A 22,613-nucleotide genomic window follows, 5' to 3' on the forward strand; every position below is an offset into this window, starting at 1 on the left:
ATAAATAAACCCAATAGGCTGGTTTTGCTTCCAATAAGGATTAATTATATCTTAGTTGGGATCAAATACAAGCTACTGTTTCATTATTACACAGAAAAAGGAAATCATTTTAAAAAATTTAGATTATTTGGATAAAATGGAGTCTATGGGAGACTATGGAGTCTATGGGAGCAATTCCGTAATTCGGAGCTTTCTGGATATCGGGTTTCCGGATAAGGGATCCTATACCTGTACTTACAATATTCTCCCATTATTAAGCATTTTCCACCAAAAAGAAATAGGGAATGATCATGAAATAGGCCACTGACAGCTGGGCCCACCGGGAGTTTTGCTGGTATCCTGGTGAGCCAGTCCGTCTCTGCCCATAAAATACACTTTTGCTAATAGAATACATTGTATCTTTCCACACAAATCATTACTAACACATTACTAGCAGGAGGTGAATATGTGTATCTCCAGGCATAAAGCTGCAGCATTGCACACTACTCCCAGGCCAGGCTCAGGTTACATTATCTGTTTATTGTATGACGCACAATAAATCTTTGCTTTCATTGGTTGAAAGTTTTTGTCACATTGCATCAGCTCCTCCGTCACAAGGAAGTTTCTAGAGAATCTGTAGAAGTGATACAGTGTACGATGCATCCACTCATTCCTCAGCTGTCTCTCCTGTTAATCTCGCTCCCCCTGCAAGGAACGGGTCAGTATCTTGTACTAAAGTGTCAGCTTATGTGTCTGTCTGACATTGAGAGACGGAAAGTGAAAGACAGAGAGAGAGAGCTTAAAGGGGTAGCTCACCTTTGCTAACTCTGTATGTCTTGTTCTTTTCAACTTTTCAACTGCTCTGCATTTCATATAGATCTTATCTTATTTGCCTTTCTTGCTTTTCCTACAGGGGGTCACTGACCCCAGCAACCAAAAATCTATTGCACTGTGAAGCTACACTTTTATTTATTGTTGCTTTTTATGCCTTATCTTTCTATTTAGCCTTTCTCTCATTTATCCTCCAGTCACTTGTTTTAATCGCCGGCTGGTTGCTATGGTATATTGGACCCTAGAAACTAGATAGCTGCTGAAATACTACATTAGAGAGCTGCTGAAAAAAATGTTAACTACAGGTATGACACCTGTTATCCAGAATGCTCGGGACCTGGAGTTTTCCTGATTGCGTAATTTGGCTCTCCTTTAAAAATAAAAAATAAATAAACTTTAATTAAACCCAATAGGATTTTCCTACTATAAGGATAAATAATATTTTAGTAATAGAAGAAAAAGGAAATCATTCTAAAGAATTGGAATTATTTGATTAAATGGGTGGTTCGCTTTCAAGTAAATGTTTAGTATGTTATAGAATGTCCAATTCAAAGCTATTTTTCAGTTGGTCTTCATTATTTATTTTTCTTATAGTTTTTTGAATTATTTGCCTTCTTCTTCTGACTCTTTCCAGCTTTCAAATGGGGGTCACTGACCCCATTTAAACAACAAATGCTCTGAAAGGCTACAAATGTATTGTTATTGCTACTTTTTTATTACTCCTCTTTCTATTCAGGCCTCTCCTATTCATATTCCAGTCTCTTGTTCAAATCAATGCATGGTTGCTAGGGGAATTTGGACCCTAGCAGCCAAATAGCTGAAACTGCAAACTGAAGAGCTACTGCATAAAAAGCTAAATAATAATAAAATAATAAAAAAAGAAAACCAATTGCAATTTGTCTCGCTGCATCATACTAAAAGTTCATTTAAAGGTGAACAAACCCTTTAAAGCTGAGTCTATGGGAGCATTCTGGATAACAGGTTTACAGATAACAGATCCCATATGTAAATAAAACTCACGCAAAAGAAGAATATATTGCAGAATATCACTGTATGCATAATTCTAAAATGTAATTTAAAAGTAAATTTACCCTTTAATCTAAAATGTAATTTAAAGGAGAACTTACCCTTTAATCTAAATATGTACATAACATTCCAATACTGATCTCTGATCCCTGAAAGACAGGACAATAAATTAATTTTACCAGGTCTAATTATTTTTTTTTCCCTCCTTTGAGCAGATGATCCTGTTACGAAGGTTAATAAACCAGTAAACGGCACAGTCACATTTCGCCATGGTTTTGAGTTGGGCGCTAAAACACTTTGTACCGTTCGGATGAGCAGCCAAGGTGAATGGAGGGAAGTAGCAGAATACAGGGACAGTCATTTCAATGTAACCAACGAGCAGTTTGAGACACGCACTGTATTCATGAAATCGACATTCAAGATCCAGAGCCTGACAGTGAATGACAGTGGGGTGTATGACATATCCTGCTGGAATGCTCCAAAGCCTAATAAAATGTGGAGTGTTTTCAACCTCACGGTTTATGGTAAGTATCAGTCTGAATGACACACTTGTCTAATGCATATACAGCTAATGGGGAGGGTATTTACCAAAAGGCTGCAAGTCTTAATCCGATGTAGGTAAAACATTGTCCCCTCAAATACTTTTTTATCAAAGGCTGGTACAGTAATGAATGTGTGCCGGGCTCCCCTCCCCTCGCTGAGGTCCGGTGCACAGCAATCTCTACCCAACCCCCTACTCCCCGCCTGCCTACTCCCCTCCCACTACCTGTCTACTCCCCTCCCTCCACCCACCTACTCCCCTACCACCACCTGCCTACTCCCCTCCCACTACCTGTCTACTCTCCTCCCTCCACCCGCCTACTCCCCTCCCACTACCTGTCTACTCCCCTCCCTCCACCCGCCTTCTCCCCTCCCACCACCTGCCTACTCCCCTCCCACTACCTGTCTACTCCCTTCACCCACCTACTCCCCTCCCACCACCTGCCTACTCCCCTCCCACTACCTGTCTACTCCCCTACCTCTACCCACCTACTCCCCCCCACCACCTGCCTACTCCCCTCCCACTACCTGTCTACTCCCCTCCCTCCACCCGCCTACTCCCCTCCCTCCACCCGCCTACTCCCCTCCCACTACCCGCCTATTCCCCTCCCACTACCTGTCTACTCCCCTCCCTCCACCTGCCTACTCTCCTCCCTCCATCTGCCTACTCTTCTCCCACCACCTGCCAATTCCCGTCCCACCGGAATATTGAATATTGAACCTACTCCATGTTGGGTCCTTGCGAGAGAGATAATTAGATTCTTATCAAACAGTTCAACCCCCTTTCCTTCCACCTTTGGTTTTATTAGCAGGAATCCATCATGTGGGGGGTTATTGCTGCATTGGGAATCAAATTATCTACCTCCCAAGCAGTGTCAAACACCAGCCTGCAGCCTCAGGGGCCCCACACCATCACCTGGGCCCCTCAGTCACAAACTCCTGTGTGCCACTGATACCTCCTGAATCTCCCCTTGCGTGCATGTGAGCTCGTACATTTTCCCAGCGCTGCAGTTGGACAGGAGGTAGTGCAGGAGGGCCGGCGGGGATCAAATGAGCCTGGCCCACAGGCTTTTTCCCGGTGTCCCATTGGCCCAGTCTGACCCTGCTCCCAAGGACCAAACATGGAGTAGCTTCTGTTTCCCTGTCCATTTGAATAGTTTAGCTCTAGAAATAACAAAAAATATAGTCAAAAAGTATATTCAGCATAAAAATCTATCCATGTCGAACAAGGGAATATACTGTGGAAGAAAAGCCCACTGTGTTCATTGTCGCATGAGTTGCTGTTTTCAAAAAGGGATTGATTTTATTTTTTTTCCAACTCCAGAACCAGTGCAACAGCCAGATATTAAAAGAGAGTGCCAATGTGAATATAACGACTGTAACTGCACTCTTCATTGTCTGGATCCAACAAACTCGTCCTCTATCCACTGGACTATATTACGTGACTCCAAGCCCGTCAAAAATTTAAGTCAAAGTACAATCCGGGCCTTGCTCGGTGATACATTTGAAAACATTGAGTACGTGTGTGTGCTACAAAATCCTGCTGATCAGAAAAACTCTTCCATTGGCTTCCGGCAACTCTGTTCTGCTTCTCGTGAGTAACAACCCTTAGATGGATTAAAAGGGACACTGCACCCCCTTTTTAAAATTAGCTCAATGGGTAGGGCTTGTGCTGAATGAACTTTGTGCCTATTGTTTTAATTTATGGTTTTTGTTTTTGAATTACACAAGGCAAATGTCTGAAATGGTTACTAAAGTCACATTCCGCTTCCTTGTTTGTAGGACCAAAATCAAAACAAACCGGCAGCCAATAAGAACCCTCTGTATTATTATCCGCTCCTTATCTCACAGCTGCAGGCTGAGGGAGGAGTTTGTATAAAAGGCAAATTTACTTTAATTGCGCTCACATGCACAGGAAGTAGAATATGACTTTACTTTCCATTTCCCTGTTTACCATATTTTCTTATTAAAAATATAGGCAAAAATTTTTTTCCAGTAGAAGCTTGAGAGGGTATACTGTCATTGTTAGTTTGCTGTTACTATTAATCTACAATTAAATGCATATGATTTATTTTTTGTTTTGTTTTCCTGGCATCATCATTAGTAGGGATGGGCGAATTTTTTAGCCTTGTTTCGCAGCAAAAATGACGCCCATAGACTTGTATGGCGTTGTGCGTCCAAAAAAAAAAAAAAGACGTGCATCAAAAATTTTTTGACGCCCATAGATTTCAATGGGCGTTGGCGGCGAATTTTTGGCGAAACGAAACGGGTCAAATTCGCCCATGCCTAATCGTTAGTTAAAGGGCTAACCAGTTGCATCCTAGAAAAGCAATAAAATTAAATATTTGTACCTATTTTTAAAATAATTGAACCATGGAAAAGGCAGACCTGGAGAGGGATAAAGGTGGCCATACGCGGATAGATCCGCTCGTTTGGCGATGTCGCCAAACGAGCGGATCTCCCTCCGATATGCCCACCTTGAGGTGGGCAATATCGGGCTGATCCGATCGTGTGCCCTAGGGCCCAACGATCGGATCCTAGCGTTCGCCAAACGGGCAGTCGGATCGCGGGACCGCATCAACGAACAGATGCGGCCGCGATCCGACGGGATTTTTAATCCCATCCGATCGAGATCTGGCCGATTTTCGGCCAGATCTCGATCGGGGAAGCCCGTCGGGGGCCCCCATACACGGGCCAATAAGCTGCCGACACGGTCTGTCGGTAGCTTTTATCGGCCCGTGTATGGCCACCTTAAGGCTGCACATGGATATTATACTCTTTATTTTTATTCTGTAGGTTACAGTGACTTCCTTTGCTGGTGTTGGAAGTACTGGAAAAGATGCATTTATTTGACTGTCATTGTCCTGGGGATCATTCTGATTGTTGCCTTAGCCAAGAAAGTCAAAGGTAATTTAAACATTTTACTGATATAATCTCCTTTTTTTTGCATTGATACTATTAGGGGTTTGGGGTGGCAGATTAAAAACCAAGAGTAGTTCTAAAGAAGCAGCTCTAGAGAAATGATGGACAATATTGACTAGAGTTCTAATGCTTTATTTGCTTTCCTTATTCACACCTTCCATCATCATTTAATAATCAGAAATATTTTTGTTATTTGCCAGTAGGGATGTAGCGAACTGTTCTGCTGCGAACTAGTTCGCGCGAACTTCGACCGTTCGCGTCCGCCGAATGTTCGCGAACGTTTGGGAACGTTCGCATTTTGAGTTCGCGTTCGATTCGAATACAAGTCGTTCGACCATTCGACCATTCGAATTCCTTCGACCGCTAAAAATCGAACGATTTCCATTCGTTCGAACGATTGTAAGCATTCGATCGAATGAAAAGCATTCGATCGAATGGCTTCGATCGTTCGATTCGAATGAAAATCCTTCGATCGAATGATTAAAATCCTTCGATCGTTCGAATCGAACGATTTTAGCGGGTGTTCGAAGTTCGCGAACTGTCCGCGAACGTTCGCATTTTTTGCCGGTGTTCGCGAACGGCGTTCGCGAACACCAAATCGGCAGTTCGCTACATCCCTATTTGCCAGAGCCGTTCTCACCCAAATATTTCCCAGTTCTAGCTAAAACTATACCCACACTCAGGCTAACCCCCAAAAAAACCAAAGAAATGAAAACTAACATTCAAGATGCAAACAGTAGAGTTGTACTAATTAATACTGATGTTCCACTTATAATTAGTGATTGGCGAATCTGTGCGAAACGGTGAAACAAATGTGCGAAACGAAATTAAAGGGATACTGTCATGGGAAAAAAAAAATTTTCAAAATGAATCAGTTAATAGTGCCGCTCCAGCAGAATTCTGCACTGAAATCCATTTCTCAAAAGAGCAAACAGATTTTTTTATATTCAATTTTGAAATCTGACATGGGGCTAGACATATTGTCAATTTCCCAGCTGCCCCAAGTCATGTGACTTGTGCTCTGATAAACTTCAATCACTCTTTACTGCTGTACTGCAAGTTGGAGTGATATTAACCCACTCCCTTTCCCCCCAGCAGCCAAACAAAAGAACAATGGGAAGGTAACCAGATAGAAGCTCCCTAACACAAGATAACAGTTGCCTGGTAGATCTAAGAACAACACTCAATAGTAAAAACCCATGTCTCACTGAGACACATTCAGTTACATTGAGAAGGAAAAACAGCAGCCTGCCAGAAAGCATTTCTCTCCTAAAGTGCAGGCACAAGTCACATGACCAGGGGCAGCTGGGAAATTGACAATATCTCTAGCCCCATGTCAGAATTCAAAATTAATTATAAAAAAATCTGTTTGCACTATTAATTGATGTGTTTTGAAAAAAAACCGATGATAGGATCCCTTTAAGTCAATGGGCGTCAAAATTATTTTGACGCGAGCGACAATTTGAATCCTGACTCTTCTTGATTGATCTCCCAGCTTTGACTACTGCCCGTTTGACTCTGTTTGTATTCTGCCTGCACTGACCCGGCCTGGTTTTGACTACACTTTCTGTCTGCTCCCTGAACTTTGACCTTCTGCCCAAAAGACTTTGCTAAATGATCGTGCCCCTCTGCTCGTCCAGAACCCTTAGCTTGGCTCCTCTCTTTATAAGACCTGGCGGCATCCAATTAGCCGAGGGCTCCTCCCGAGGTGAAAGGCGACTGTTAAAGGCAGAAGCAAGAGCCGAGACCAGGGAGCTTAGCATTGGTTGTGGATTCTGGGTGCCGATCGTGACAGCGTCCGAATAATTTTGAAGCACGAAAATTTTATGTGCGTGTCAGAATAGTCACGCGCATAAAATTGTCATGCGTCAAAATTATTCCGACAACTTTTCTTTTTCGCAGCAGATTTTTCACTGGCGAATTTTCGACGCAATTTCACGGTTTTGCCAGGGACACGCCGGAACAAATTCTGTGCCTGGTGAATTAATTCACCCATTACTAGTTATAATGGCTTTTAAATATCTACTGAAAACATTGTCAAAGTGATGTCTTTTGGGCAGAGGGCACAGGGAACCTCTTTTACAGTATAAGAAAGTAATTTTGTTGTTTTTCCCTCATCCAAACCAGAGGCCTGTTTAAAAATGTCAAGGAAGGTTTGTGGCTATTTTTCATCTTGGAGGACTGAAGTGGGTAAGTAGCAAATCCGACTGTATGTCAAGTTGTCCTTTTTTCCAGTATAGTAAAACAAAATTGGATTTTATTTTTTTGCCTTTACATCCCCTTTAACGTACCCACTGTGGATCCCCAATAGTGCCTATGTGCTGTACAGAAGCTCAGTGGGGCTGGTGGCACCTCCTCACTTTGCATCATTTTCTCATAACAGCAATCGCTGTTAGAAAGACTTCATCAAATGGTGCAACTTGGCACCTGCCAACCCCATTGTGCAAATCTGGTACAAATGAGCAACTATTAGGAGGTCTGAAATAGTGTGGGATGTGTAGGGGTTTTAAAAGGCTTGAAGTGTAGGTCACACAAACATTTGGAAACTAATGTCATTTCAGACTCATTTCACCATGGTTTATACCCATTACTCCCTACTTTTGCAGTTGCCACTAGCACTTTCAGAAGTCTCTGACTCCTACTGCTCCGAGTGAGCCCTCTATGAGTGTTAAAGTGGACCTGTCACCTAGACACAAAAATCTGTATAATAAAAGTCCTTTTCAAATTAAACATGAAATCCAATTTCTATTTTTTATTAAAGCATTCATAGCTGCTGTAAGCTCATTTAAAAATCTCAGCTGTCAATCAAATATTGTCTGCCCCTCCTCTATGCCCGTGGCATAGAGGCGGGGCAGACAATTACTTTCACTTTCCATTCAGCACTTCCTAGATGTCACTGCTCTCCACACATTCCCCCTTTCTCTTTACCATTTAATTGTGTAACCAGGGCATGGGGATGGACATCAGGTCCCCCATTCTGGTGCACAAACAAGATTCTGAGATGATACAAGACTTGTCTTAATAACAGTGTCCACAAAATGGCTCCTGCCTGCTTGTTATAATTATGAATTCCCAGACTAAAGGAAACAAGATTCAAATAATTTATATAGTGTTATTAAAGTTCATTTTGCTTGACTAATGTGATAAAATAGGATTTTGAATATTTTTTTTGGGTGACGGGTCCCCTTTAAAGCTTTTGATCATGCACCGAAGTAGTCAATGGGCGTCCGAATAATTTTGACACAAGACAATTTTATGATCATGCACCCAAGTAATGCAGCATTGGGACTGTAATAGTGCAACACATTGTACAAGGGCACCATCACCTAAATGGAAAAATTGCCTTCCTCATTGCACATTAACAACTCCCATTTCTAATACTGATATTCTTTGTTTTGTAGCTAATGAATGGGAACAAGACTGAAGAAATCCTTATGAACAAGACATTTCAGGCCAGCGAATCTTAATAATAAAGATCAGTGGAAAGGAAACATCATCAAGACTTCAAATGGAACCATTTTTGCAACTGTTCTCTCCAACTGGATACAACGCACTTTATTTGGGATCTAACCAAAGAACTTTCATTGACTTTTGATCTTTGCATCGCAAACCACTATGGATCTCCATCTTCAGTTGGACTGAGAACCTGAGCCAAACTATGCAATTGAGATGGTGCAGACATACTATTGTCTGTATAATGCACATTGCACTAATCACTGTGCAATTTAATGTGGTTGATGTGATTGAGATCCATGAAACTTGCACAGTGTGGAACTGGGGTGTCCAGGGCCTACCAGGGTTGCCACCTCAAGGTCCATAGACCCCAGTCTCGATCTCCTCCACCCATTGTTCTTTGCAGGGAATGGGCCTCAGTCAGTGGGTTTTTCACTGGTGTCCATGGAAACTACACACTCATAGGCATGTACTCAGGACTCCTGACATACTATATGCATATACATTTCATTGCAGGGGGAGAGAGAAACCACATACAACAATAACTGGAAAATGCACCATAACAGCTCATCAATGTGCTTGGTTACTTTCTTTCTACTTAATGTATGGGACCAGAATCCTGAATTTATTAAACCCAGAAATTAATTGTCTAAACTGACTCAGGGTGCTTCTCTGAGCACTTTTGCACTTTACACTTTTAACACCCCAAGGGCAGAAACACACGCTGCTATTTTGGGAGATTAGTCGCCCATCGACCAATCGCTTCTTCTTCGGGCGACTAATCTCCCTGAACTGCCTTCTCGCTGGCTAGCATGTAAATACCCGGCGAGATGGCACTCGGATCACTTCGGCTTTCTGAAGTCGCCCAAAGTTTCCTCATGAGGCAACTTTGGGCAACTTCAGAAAATGAAGCGCTCCGAGTGCCATCCTGCCGGTGATTTACATTCTAGCTGGCGAGAAGGCAGTTCAGGGAGATTAGTCGCCCGAAGAAGAAGCGTGTGTCTCTGCCCATTAGTGATTATACAGGAAGTGCAAAGAAGGTACATAGAGAGTAAGGGTTGCTAACATTCTGTCTGGCAGAGACAGCTACTGAGCTGAAGACCAGTCTAGAATGTGACATCTCGGAATTCCCTAAAAAACAGAAATTAAGTCTAACCCTAATTTGACATTGATTGTTTTTTGGAAGTTTAAATCCCCTTTAACATTTTCTGTCGGGATTGAGAAGGATTCAGTGTTGGAATTGCTACTGATTAACTACTCCTCGCCTCATGCTGGCATGAGAGTATTGTAGTCCAGCCAATTGCTATAGTTTGGAATATAAAACCATTTATATTTGCCCATCCACAAGAAACGGGAAAACATAAATGGAATGGGACTGTGTGAACAATTTATGTTTAGGGTAACTTGGTCTCAGGGAAAGGATTTTGTCACCATGTGACCTTGTAAACTAGAAGATGTTGTAGTTTTTCAGATTTTGTAAAAATGTGACCTCTGTGAATCAAGAGGTGGTAATCCTCCATATGTGTAAATAGTTACTCAGGGATTTAACATGAGCAGCCTGAAAGTTCTAAGATACTATTAGAAATGGGGCAGTTATTTGGCATCTGAGGGGGCAGGAGGCCTCTGTGGCCGGGCAGGTCTTCATGTGAAACAGAACTGTGCCCATGTTGATGTCTTGGTTAGACTCCATATAAATGTATGTGTATATGAACTTATTTACTGCAAGACTGTTACCCTGGTTTTTTTACTATGTGGTTAATAAATATGACACTAACTTTGACTATAAAAGGTCCTGGCTTGTGTGTAAGATTCCATTGTCATCTCCAACCTGTAAGTTGTATTTATTTAGAGTCATAAGAAATGTCATTAACAAATAGAATGTAGAAAACATACCCAACATCTACTGATTTATTTAGGTTACCAGCAGGATCATGTTCATCCTGGAGGCCTCCATCTTTTGTCTGATGAGTGGGTAAGACTTTTGTACTAACAGAGCAGAGTTGTGGACAAGAAACAAAGACAACTGCTTGTTGCATCTGCTAAATACAAAACCTCTCTTGGAATGTAGTTGAAATGCACATTAATTACATAGTATAAAGCAGTATATATATTAATACATGTGCCTAAAATGCTACTCAAGGGTTGGCCATTCTTTAAGAAAAACCTAATGGATAGCGAAGAGCAAATCTGTCACATTTCGCTTCGCCGAAATATTTACTAAACTGTGAAAAAAATTTGTGAAACGGTTTTTTCTTATAGCGGCTTTTCTGCAGAGAATTTTTCTGCTGAATATTGTTGCTGCAGTTTCGCAAAAACATTCGCAAATGGTGAAATTCTGGATTTACTCATCACTACTAATGGACTCTATACTCTTATAAAAAGAATTCAATACCTAATAAAGTGTATTGAACGAGACCTTTAGTCTTTGTAAACTGGTAATTTTTTAGTAACAGCTATTGGCGGGGTTTCTTTTTCCTAATTATTTTTAAATTTGTTATAGTATCTGACGTTGTCAGACCCTAGCCAACAGCTGCTTAAAAAGGTTCATAATATATAAATAAGGGCACATTAATGTGACACATTAAAGCACTTGAGTTTTGCAGTAAAGTTCTGCGTATTGGACCTATTATTAACCACCACCTTTATTGTTTGATTATAAATAAGGGCTTAAAATTCTCAATTTTGCCTACAGACTCTATACTCTCCTAACTATTCACAAGGAAGACATGCGGTAATGTATGAAATCAGATAAGGTGCTGCAGAGTCCGTGGTTTGCGGGGAAAGGAATGGAACAGTGGTGGGTAGATTTTGGGCAATGTATTCCTGAAGTGCAATTCTTGTCTAAAAGACCTTAGGGTTAAAGGATCTATGGGCTGATTTCTGAAAGTTCGTTCATCTCTCCAAGAAGTATTACCGTATATACTCGAGTATAAGCCGACCCGAGTATAAGCCGAGGTACCTAATTTTACCTATGAAAACTGGGAAAACTTATTGACTCGAGTATAAGCCTAGATACAACTACAGCCCTGTCTCCCAGCAGCGCACATTCTGCCAAAGCGACCCCCCCAGCGATCAACCGGACTTCTTTGCAAAGTTGATGGTGACAGAGAATTGCCAAACGGATTACTGTGTGCATTGTCCCACTGTCCCACTACCATGTGCAGAGGGTGCTGTTTGATATTGCCATCACTGTTAATCTTTCGTATAACCAACAGAGGGCGCTGTGTGATATTGCAGTCACTGTTATTCTTTCATATAACCAACAGAGGGTGCTGTGTGATATTGCAGTTACTGTTATTCTTCCATATAACCAACAGATGGCGCTGTGTGATATTGCAGTCACTGTTATTCTTTCATATAACCAACAGAGGGTGCTGTGTGATATTGCAGTCACTGTTATTCTTTAATATAACCAACAGAGGGCACTGTGTGATATTGCAGTCACTGTTATTCTTTCACATAACCAACAGAGGGCGCTGTGGGATATTGCAGTCACTGTTATTCTTTCATACAACCAACAGATGGCGCTGTGTGATATTGCAGTCACTGTTAATTTTTCATATAACCAACAGAGGGCGCACTGTTATTCTTTCATACAACCAACAGATGGCGCTGTGTGATATTGCAGTCACTGTTATTCTTTAATATAACCAACAGAGGGCACTGTGTGATATTGCAGTCACTGTTATTCTTTCACATAACCAACAGAGGGCGCACTGTTATTCTTTCATACAACCAACAGATGGCGCTGTGTGATATTGCAGTCACTGTTAATTTTTCATATAACCAACAGAGGGCGCACTGTTATTCTTTCATACAACCAACAGATGGCGCTGTGTGATATTGCAGTCACTGTTATTCTTTCATATAACCAACAGAGGGCGCACTGTTATTCTTTCATATAACCAACAGAGGGCATTGTGGGATATTGCAGTCTCTCCCCAAGTGCACTGCTGGTATAGGAATGATTAAAAGTGACTGCAATCTCAGCTACTCGGGTCGGGTATCGCTAACCCGAGTATAAGCCGAGGTAGACTTTTTCAGCACATTTTGGATGCTGAAAAACTCGGCTTATACTCGGGTATATACGGTATTTAGCACAAATGAACACACTTTTCATATAGTTATTATTGTTTTTTATTATTGTTTGTCAAGTTTAATAAGTCTATGAACAAAAAAGTATGGCAAGTAAAAACTGTCGAGATCATGTAGAAGTCAATGGAAGATCCCTTTCTTTTCTTTGAAAGATCAGCCTGTAAGAATACCTGGTGGGCTAATGTGGCTGCTGGGATGCCCACCACTCGGGTATCTTCGGCTTTATTCGATGTACTGTGTGACGTCATTGCGCTTGTCCGAAATTCAAATGTCCTAATTCCAATCGCCCAAGATAGGTCTATTTGCAGTCGTTCCTTGGTGTGTTTCTAAGTCTGATTAGCCTGTTCTTGACCTTGCCTGTCCCTGACCCTGTCTTCTTAAGCTGCCTGTTCCAACCTTTGCCTGTTTCTGACTACTCTTTTGGATCTAGAATTTTACTGCTCTATTAGTATGTTGTCCCAGCCTGTGACCTCGACTACCCTCTTCTCTCCAGAGTTTGTACTGTGCTGCCTGTTTGATTTCTAGTCTGCCTGTTCCTTGACCATGCTTCTTGTTCCCCATTTTTCCAGTAGACGTCTGGTTCCCTTGCCTGCCCAGAACTCTCCTTCTGGTTTTCTCACTTTAAGACCTGGCAGCAGCCGAGTAGCGGAGGACTCCTCCCGAAGTGAAAGGCGGCTGTTATAGCTTTGAGTTATAGTGTGAGCTGAGGCCAGGACCTTGGGGTTTGTTCTGGGTTTGGGTTACCACAGCCTTTTTTTGGGTAGTAGCCCTATAACTTTCTACAAGTGCATGACTGAGTCTACCAATAAGTGCAAATGTATAACTGTAAACACAAGTAAAACCGTGTATTATAAAATGGCCATGGACTCCAATACTGGTCAAGGCAGGCAACGAGTTAGGGGGTAACTAGGAACAGGTACAAAGTTATTAACCTTGAATGCAAACAGGAACGAAGGACTTTATCAGGACTGTAATACCAAAGAACCAGTTTGGGTAATGATTACAAGCAGAAAGATCCATTTAAATTTGAATTTGGCAATAAAATAAAATCAGGGGAACCTCAGGGATTCACCATTTCCAACACTATTTAAAATTACAACAACAAAATACACTGGAGAGCAATGTAAGTTCAATTCTAATGGTTTATTTAAAGATGTACAGCATTACATGTTCTGGACCACCAGGCCATCCCTCCTCTCCCAAACCCCAGTGGTCCTCTCACCACCTTTATCATAGGTGGGTCCTTTCCTCCTCTCCCTAATCCTTCTGACTCCAGTTCTTCTCTCCATCTCCATGTTTTGGGTTTGAGTGGAGTAATGTCACAATTCTAGAATCTCTAATGGCTGATCTTTATAATCCAGTCTGGATTCCAGAAGTCTTAGGCAGAGGGTGGTGCTTCCTCTTTAGCAACAGATAAATCCTCTTAATTTTCTTTTCTTTTTTCTTGCCTTTTTTAGTCGAGTTTTGAAAGAGCGGAGGTGGAAATATTTGCCAAGTTTATTTCTCAGGCTTTTCTTTTTGGCGTTATTAGCGTTTGCTTTTTTATGTAGCCCTTGTTTTTTCTTAAAACAAAGAACATTAAAGCGCCTGTGCTGCTTCTTTTCTCTAGCTGGTTCATATATGGACTCATCACTTTCTATAGATTTATATGATGATGTCTCATCGTCTGTGTCATCAGAATCAAGAGAGTTTCTTTTCTCACAGCAAAGAAGAATGTTAAGGCTACAACGCTTTATCTTTTCTCTTGGTGTTGCAGAACTGGACTGATCACTTTCAGCCGTTTCATATGAAGTCTCGTCTTGTTTGTTTTCTGAATCAAGACTGTTGCGTTTCTTACAACAAAGAAGAATAGTGAGAGTACAACGCTTTATCTTTCTTCTTCTCTGTACATATGAGGATATATCACTTTCAGCAGTTTCATATAAGGTCTCTATTGTTATTTCACTGCTTGTACTGTATGTCTCATCACTACTTTCTGAGATTACACTCGCCACCTCATCAATACTTTTCTCACTCTCTTCAGATGTCTCGTACAGAGTTTCCTCTTCTTCTTCTCTCTGACGACCACATTGGCGAAATGTCGCAGACGCCCATTAAAGTCTATGGGCGTCAAAAATATTATTTCACGCAGCAAAATTGCTTTGACGCACGTCTTTTTTTTTTTGACGCACACCGCCATACAAGTCTATAGGCGTAATTTTTTCGTCGAAACGAGGCGAAAAAATTCGCCCATCCCTAATTGTGATGTAATTGCAAATGTCACGTGACTGCCATTCTAAATAAATTAAAGTGCATTTATATAAATATTTTAAGTGGAATATTTTCTAAAGAAATAGCACTTCTTAATATAGTGGTTGGTAGTGCTGGGCAAATTTCTCCCGTTTCGCTGGAAAATTTGTGATTTTGCAGAGAGATTTGTGATTTTGCAGAGAAATTCGTGAAACGGCGAAAAATTTGCGAAAAATTTGTGAAACTCGAAAATTGACGCGAGTCAATTTTGGACGCACATCCGAAAAGTCGTTCATGTCAATTTTGTCAGAGGGTTAAAGTCAATGGGTGTCCGAATAGTGTTGAGTCGAGTGACTTTTCGGATGCGCGTCCAAATTTTTGCCGCCGTTGAAATTTGCCCGACAAATTTTCGCTGGAGTTTCACGAATTTATTAGTCGGTGCCAAAACACTGAAATTTGCCACAAATTCGCACCAGGCGAATTTATTTGCAGAACTTCAAAAAATTTGGCAATGACATTGAAGTCAATGGGATGTTTTTCACACAACATTTTTTTAAACCATGCTAAAATCAGAAGGCAAATAATTCAAAAACTATAAAAAATCCAATGTACCACCTACACAAGGCTGCAGGCTGAGTTATACAGGGAACTCTGAGTATCACTCATGTATTATAAGGGATAATGTACCCCCTACTGTAAATGATAAGGATATTAGAAATCACTGAGGGGTTGTTCTGTGTCCATATAAAGGCACAAGGCTGCAGGCTGAGTTATACAGGGAACTCTGAGTATCACTCATGTATTATAAGGGATAATGTACCCCCTACTGTAAATGATAAGGATATTAGAAGTCACTGAGGGGTTGTTCTGTGACCATATAAAGGCACAAGGCTGCAGGCTGAGTTATACAGGGAACTCTGAGTATCACTCATGTATTATAAGGGATAATGTACCCCCTACTGTAAATGATAAGGATATTAGAAGTCACTGAGGGGTTGTTCTGTGACCATATAAAGGCACAAGGCTGCAGGTTTTACAATGATAATGAGTATCACTTACATTATATATATATATAGGGAAGGGAGAAGGCATAGTTTGAACTGATAACTCACATATAGTGATGGGCGAAAAATTCGCGAATTTCGCGAAACGGCGGAAAATTCGCAAAACGGCGCCGGCGTCTCATTTTTGACGCCGGCGCCCGTTTTTCCGACGTCCGTTTTTGACGCCGGCACCCGTTTTTTCTGAAAATTTTTTTGACGCAGGCGAATTTTTTGCCGCGAATTTTCGCGGGCGTTTTGCGAATTTATTCGCTGGCGGCGAAACGCGCAAATTCGCCGCGAATTCGCCCATCACTACTCACATATGAAAATATTGCTAAGCAGCTAATATGTAAGCAGGTCTATATGTAAGGCTGCTGCTGGGCCTGCAAACATCGGGCATGTACCTCACATCATAGGAACAGAGAAACAAGTCTCATGAATAATATGATATGGAATTTTCTATTAATAAAACCTTTCTTCAATCTGCTGTTATGTACACTGACTTGTCCACCCCCGTGTGTCCCATATAGCAGTGATCTATGTGGGGATTGAGAAAAAAAGGTCAGGGACCCGGATTTACTGATTTTCGGGGTCGGTGCCCTTGGAGGCAAGTTGACTACTGTCTAATGTTTGTGATACTGTCGCCTTCTCTTTCTAACCCTGATGTCTTGAAGAATTAATGGGAGGGGTAAGAGGGTTAACAGGTTGGTAATGGGTACTGATTTTGGGGAAGGGGTTTCAGCCTTGATACTGCAGCTGTCAGACCGTTTTGTAAAGAGTCTCAGCTGCCATAAAGCAGGACAGGACTGCTGCTTACAATGGGGATCAGATAGGATCTGTGCAGCCACTGGGACAGAATGTTCTGTTATACAGATAGCTAGAATCTCAGCTGCCATAAAGCAGGACAGGACTGCTGATTACAATGGGGATCAGATAGGATCTGTGCAGCCACTGGGACAGAATGTTCTGTTATACAGATAGCTAGAATCTCAGCTGCCATAAAGCAGGACAGGACTGCTGCTTTGTAAGAGAATAAGAGACTTATTCAGCAAACTCAAATTGTAAATAAATCCTTGTTCCTAGTTGCTGGGCAGATGTCCATGTATCTGAGTTATCTCATTTACATATTTCAGTTATTGGCCTACTGGCCTGTGACCACTTCCTGCCACACTGTTACATAGAGCCTGGTTATGGGTGGAGCTTCTTATTTGGCTTCTGGTTGCTGATCCAGCTGCATCTGTTGCAGGGAGTCTGGGTAGAACAAGGCCAAGTAAAACAAGTGGATAGAGGTGAGTACTCTATCTGGGCCATATAAAGCAGTTCTGGAAGCAGGGATTATATACTGATGTTACATATGGGATGATATATGAACCATATGGACTTTATGCTAAACTCATTATAATATTGTACAGGTATGGGATCCGTTATCCGTAAACCCGTTATCCAGAAAGCTCCCATAGACTCCATTTTATCCAAATTTTTAAAAATGATTTCCTTTTTCTCTGTAATAATAAAACAGTCGCTTGTACTTGATCCCCAACTAAGATATAACTAATCCTTATTGGAAGCAAAATCGGCTTTATTTAATGTTTATATGATTTTCTAGGAGATTTAATGTATGAAGATCCAAATTATGGAAAGATTTGTTATCCAGAAAGCCCCATGTCCCGAGCTTCTGGATAACAGGTCCCATACCTGAACTTCATTGTGTTTATGTGGGTTATATACTGTATGTGTATGGCTGTTTTATTGCAAAATTTCCCCTGATATTGTATATATGCAGCCCTGATTTATTATTGGTTTGTATATGGGCAGCTTAATGCAGCCAGGGTTTTATTCCCCTAATTGATTTTGTCAGGATTCTGTTGTAACTAAATCCACTGAAACTCCATTCACTACAATGGTGCTATACAGTGGGATAAATACATTTTATTTTATAGCATTGGAATTCCCTGTTTCTTATCTTTTATACTCTGGTTTTCCATCCTAATACTCACGTCTCATTGGACTGGGCTGAGCTCAAGTTAGACCTTGTTACACAGATTAACATCCCCCATTATTATTATTAATAATAATAATAATAATAATAATATATTTGTGTTTTAGGAAACAGTGGTGTTACCTTGTGTTTAGCCTCTCACCAACTGCTAAATTTGTACAGAACAGGAGTAAAGAGAAATATCTGCCATATCCAGTGTAAGAACAAGTAGAAGAAAGAAAGGCCCAAAGAAAGAAAATTAAGCATCATGTACTATATATATAGGAAAACTACAAAGAATTATATTTTCTTTCATTATGCAAAAACAATTTTTTGGGGCGGAGAATCCCTTTAACTCTGTAATTCCCTTAAGTGAGTTTTCAGATGTTTGTCACCTTTTCCCATGAGTACAGAGCCCTATGGGTAAATCAGATAGGGATGCACCGAATCCACTATTTTGGATTCGGCCGAACCCCCTAATCCTTTGCAAAAGATTCGGCCGAACCGAATCCGAAACCTAATTTGCATAAGCAAATTAGGATTTGGATTCGGTTTGGCCGGGCAGAAGGATTTGGCCCAATCCTGCTGAAAAAGGCCGAATCTTGGATTCGGTGCATCCCTAAAATCAGACGAATTGCTTAGTGCAGTTTGATGTTTCTGAGACCCATGAAATTCACTGGACTTTATAAATCAAGCACTTACTGTCGAAGTCAGAAATATAGCTATGCTGCTGATGAAAGGCAGAATTATTTGCTTGAAAATGGCAATAAGAACAACCTTGCCCAAAAGAACTGGGAAATGCATTATAGCAGCTCATCAGTGCATGTGCTTTGGGTCCGGATGAGCCATTGAGCATTTATTAACTTTGCTGGATACAGAAGGATTCTGGGTTTTAATTTGTTTATGGGAATTGCCCTCTGCACCTTCTGCTTCTTTATACAATGGTTGCAAGTGTTGGGCTCTAAATATAAATCAGAAATCAGATTGAACAGAGAGGTAGGGGTTAAATATCTCCCAGCATTCCTAATTAAAACATCTAGGGGGTTATTTATCAAAATCCTCATTTTTCAATTAAAAAAAGCCAAACTAGAATCTTTACTCTTATTATTAAAAAAGCTCAATTAAAACAAGTGAAAACTCGAATCATACAATTTTTTGACGATTTTTTTCCCAAATAATTTTTTTTCCTGGCTTTTTCACGCAAAGTACAAATTTCTCAGAAATTGTCCCGAAAAGCCTGAAATAGTCGCATATTAGGGCTAAATACAGCGCAGACCACAATAACTTCCAAATAGGATAGGGACCTCTCCCATTGGGGCAAATTCACTAAGATTCGTAGTTGCGCCAGGCGTAACTTCCCCACACTTCGCCAGGCGTAGTTTCGTCAGCGCTTCGCAAATTCACTAAAATCCGAAGTTGCGCTCAGGGGTAGCGTAAGGTTGCGACGTTGCGCTAGCATTGATTCACTAAGTAAAGCGAAGTTACGCTAGCGAAGGCTAATTTGCATACGGCGCCAAATTCAAATTTCAATGGAGGAATACGTATCAGCACTACAAATGGCTAGAAAAGCTTCAAAACATCAAATAAAAATTTTATTTTGCCCTACACATGTGGCCACTGTATAGGTAAGTTGCCATGAGTTAGGAAATGTAGGGGGGAAGGAGGGGAGCCCCAAAAAATTTTTTGATCTTTTTCAGCCTATCACCCATAATGTAGAAAACACGCCAGCGTTTTTTGGGACTTCGAAAAAATGTTGACTTTTTTTGAAGCAATCCCTATCTACGTCGCTAGCGAAACTTCGCCAGGCGTAAGGGTGCGAAGTAACACTAGCGAAACTACGCCAGCGTTCGTTAGTGAATTTGCGCAGTAACGAAAATGCCAAACGCTAGCGAAGTAACGCTAGCGTTCGGCGCTTCGGCGCTTAGTGAATTTGCCCCATTGACTTACAGTATATACAACCTTGGCAGGTCTGAGATGCCGGATTTTCAGATTCGGACTTTTTGCAGTCTCTGGGTATAATGAATCTCGATAAAATCTGAGTTTTCTTTTTCCACTAAAAATTTGGATTTTATAGTAAAAAAAGACTTGAATTTTTTGAGTTTTAAGCATTCGGACCTCCAGGATTACTAATAACCTACTTATCTGAAGCAGGAGCCTCTGTCTTTGGGGCAAATTTACTAAAGGGCGAAGTGACTAACGCTAGCGAAAATTCGATAGTGTGATGGCATTTCAGCACTTCGCCAATTTACTAACAGTCGTCGGTGTAACTTCACTAGCGAAGGAGATAGACTCTAACGGTACTTCGCTCCCTAACGCCAGGCGAATTTGCGCTCTGGCAAATGGACGTAACTATGCAAATTCTCTAAGGTGCGTATTTTACTGAACGTTACCTCTTGCGCCAGACTTGCCTTTCGCCACCTCAGACCAGGCCAAGTGCAATAGAGTAGATAGGACTTTCTCAAAAAATAGTTGATAAGTTGAAAAAAAAAAGTCCCCAAAAAACACTGGCGACTTTTCAGTTCTTCAGGGTGATAGGCTGCAAAAGATCGTAATTTTTTTCTGGGGTATCCGGGTTCCCCCCTACATTTCCCAATATATGGCACCTAAACTATACACTGGGCTCATGTGTAGGGCAATATAACAACTTTATTTTATTTTATTAAGGTTCCCTGGGCTTGTGTAATGTAATGTATTGGCTGCAACATATACGTCCATTCAACTTTATCTTTCCGCCGTATGCAAATGAGGCAACGCTAGCGCAACTTTGGATTTGAGTGAATTAGCGTTGTCCTGGCGAATCTACACCTGGTGAAGTGTTGCGATGTGAGCAAAGCCATCGCTGGCGATTTTTCGGAGGTTAGTAAATTTGCTGTCCATAATAAAGTGGAATCTGGGAGGAATGGGACTGTGTTAACTGTTTGGCCAGTTCATCAAGGGTCGAATATCGAGGGTTAATTAACTCTCGAAATTCGACTGGGGAATTAAAATCCTTCGACTTCGAATATCGAAGTCGAAGGATTTCGCGCAAAAAATTCGATCGAACGATTAAATCCTTCGAATCCTTTGACCAAAAAAAACTTAGCCAAGCCTATGGGGACCTTCCCCATAGGCTAACATTGGGTTCGGTAGCTTTTAGGTGGTGAACTAGGGGGTCGAAGTTTTTTCTTAAAGAGACAGTACTTCGACTATCGAATAGTCGAACGATTTTTAGTTTGAATCCTTCGATTCGAAGTCGTAGTCGATGGTCGAAGTAGCCCAACACTTAGAAATTTGAAGTTTTTTTACTTCGAATCCTTCACTTGAGCTTGGTGAATGTCCCTTTAGTTGATATATCCATTATATTTATGTTCTAGTTATGCTGCTGATTTAGACTGGTTTCAGGAAAGGGATTTTAGTACCACGTGACCTCACTGCTAACTGTGTCTCAAGGTAGTAATTATTTTACCATGTGATTTTATATAAAATAGAAGTCATATCAGAGTCTGGCAAAGTATGAGGAGTAATTTACAATTCTCCCAGACAGAAGTCCCCTGGACAAAAGTTCTCATTTAGGCTGAGCTTCTGCCCACGGTGAATGGTAACTAATGTCACGGGGGCCTATCGGCTCAGTAGTCTGGACCAAGGAGGAAGCCCAGGGGTCAAAGTCCAAGTTGGCAGTACAATTAGGGATCAGGCGTAATCGTAGTCAATATCCAGGCAGACGTTCAATAGGCCGGCAGATGAATAGCAAAGTCAAGATTCAGGCAGGGTCAAAGTCCAAAAATCAGTTCAGCATGAATTATACAGCACCCAGGAATGTTCAGAATTTTGCCACGAATCAATGGCTGGCGACTAAATTTGCTCATCACGACTTTTGAGCAATACAGAAGTTTTATTATTTGTAGGTGTATGAAAGATCCAACATCTGATAATATATGTAGGTCACCAGCAGGAATCAGTTTAATCGTGAAGGCCTGGCTCCTCTGCTCGATGAGTGGGTAACACTTTTATACTAACACAACTTTGCAGCATTGTGGCAAATAGGACAGGAAACAAAGACAAATGTTTGTTTGGTGTCCACAAAAACTAGAACTGAACTTTAGTTGAAATGTTGATGTTGCTCATTCACTACGTAACATGCAGAGTATACAGCAGCATAAAACAATACAGATATTTATAGTTTTACCTTGGAAACAAGCTTTGAGAGGAGTAAATATGAGCTGATTTTTTTTAACAGCATTAAATGAAAAGATCAAACGTTTCCTAAACTTTTCCACCATTCACAGGTTAGTTATTTAGAGACACAAGAAGCTAAAATCCTTGGACATATATATACAGTGGTGTGAAAAACTATTTGCCCCCTTCCTGATTTCTTATTCTTTTGCATGTTTGTCACACAAAATGTTTCTGATCATCAAACACATTTAACTATTAGTCAAAGATAACACAAGTAAACACAAAATGCAGTTTTTAAATGAGGGTTTTTATTATTTAGGGAGAAAAGAAATCCAAACCTGTGTGAAAAAGTAATTGCCCCC

The 22,613-nt window shown here is 41.0% G+C and overlaps 1 protein-coding gene across 1 annotated transcript; it reads left to right on the forward strand.

Annotated features, from left to right (window-relative positions):
* The first annotated feature begins 588 nt into the window (after positions 1-588).
* LOC108700354 (carcinoembryonic antigen-related cell adhesion molecule 2) lies at positions 589-9,491 on the forward strand. The gene is made up of 6 exons (XM_018233467.2): positions 589-697; positions 2,052-2,360; positions 3,701-3,970; positions 5,173-5,283; positions 7,426-7,488; positions 8,700-9,491. Exons 1-6 carry the CDS (start codon positions 637-639, stop codon positions 8,720-8,722), a joined length of 837 nt encoding a protein of 278 aa, XP_018088956.1. The 5' UTR covers positions 589-636; the 3' UTR covers positions 8,723-9,491.
* Positions 9,492-22,613: the final 13,122 nt, after the last annotated feature.

This window comes from Xenopus laevis, chromosome 8S (assembly GCF_017654675.1).
Source record: "Xenopus laevis strain J_2021 chromosome 8S, Xenopus_laevis_v10.1, whole genome shotgun sequence".
NCBI lineage: Eukaryota > Metazoa > Chordata > Amphibia > Anura > Pipidae > Xenopus > Xenopus laevis.

Bases quoted from the DNA above. Each gene is read 5' to 3' on its own strand.
- LOC108700354 (XM_018233467.2), top strand. From the start codon at position 637: ATGCATCCACTCATTCCTCAGCTGTCTCTCCTGTTAATCTCGCTCCCC. The intron at 698-2,051 runs GTCAGTATCTTG...TCCTTTGAGCAG, and splicing joins GCTCCCCCTGCAAGGAACGG to ATGATCCTGTTACGAAGGTT. The intron at 5,284-7,425 runs GTAATTTAAACA...CATCCAAACCAG, and splicing joins CTTAGCCAAGAAAGTCAAAG to AGGCCTGTTTAAAAATGTCA.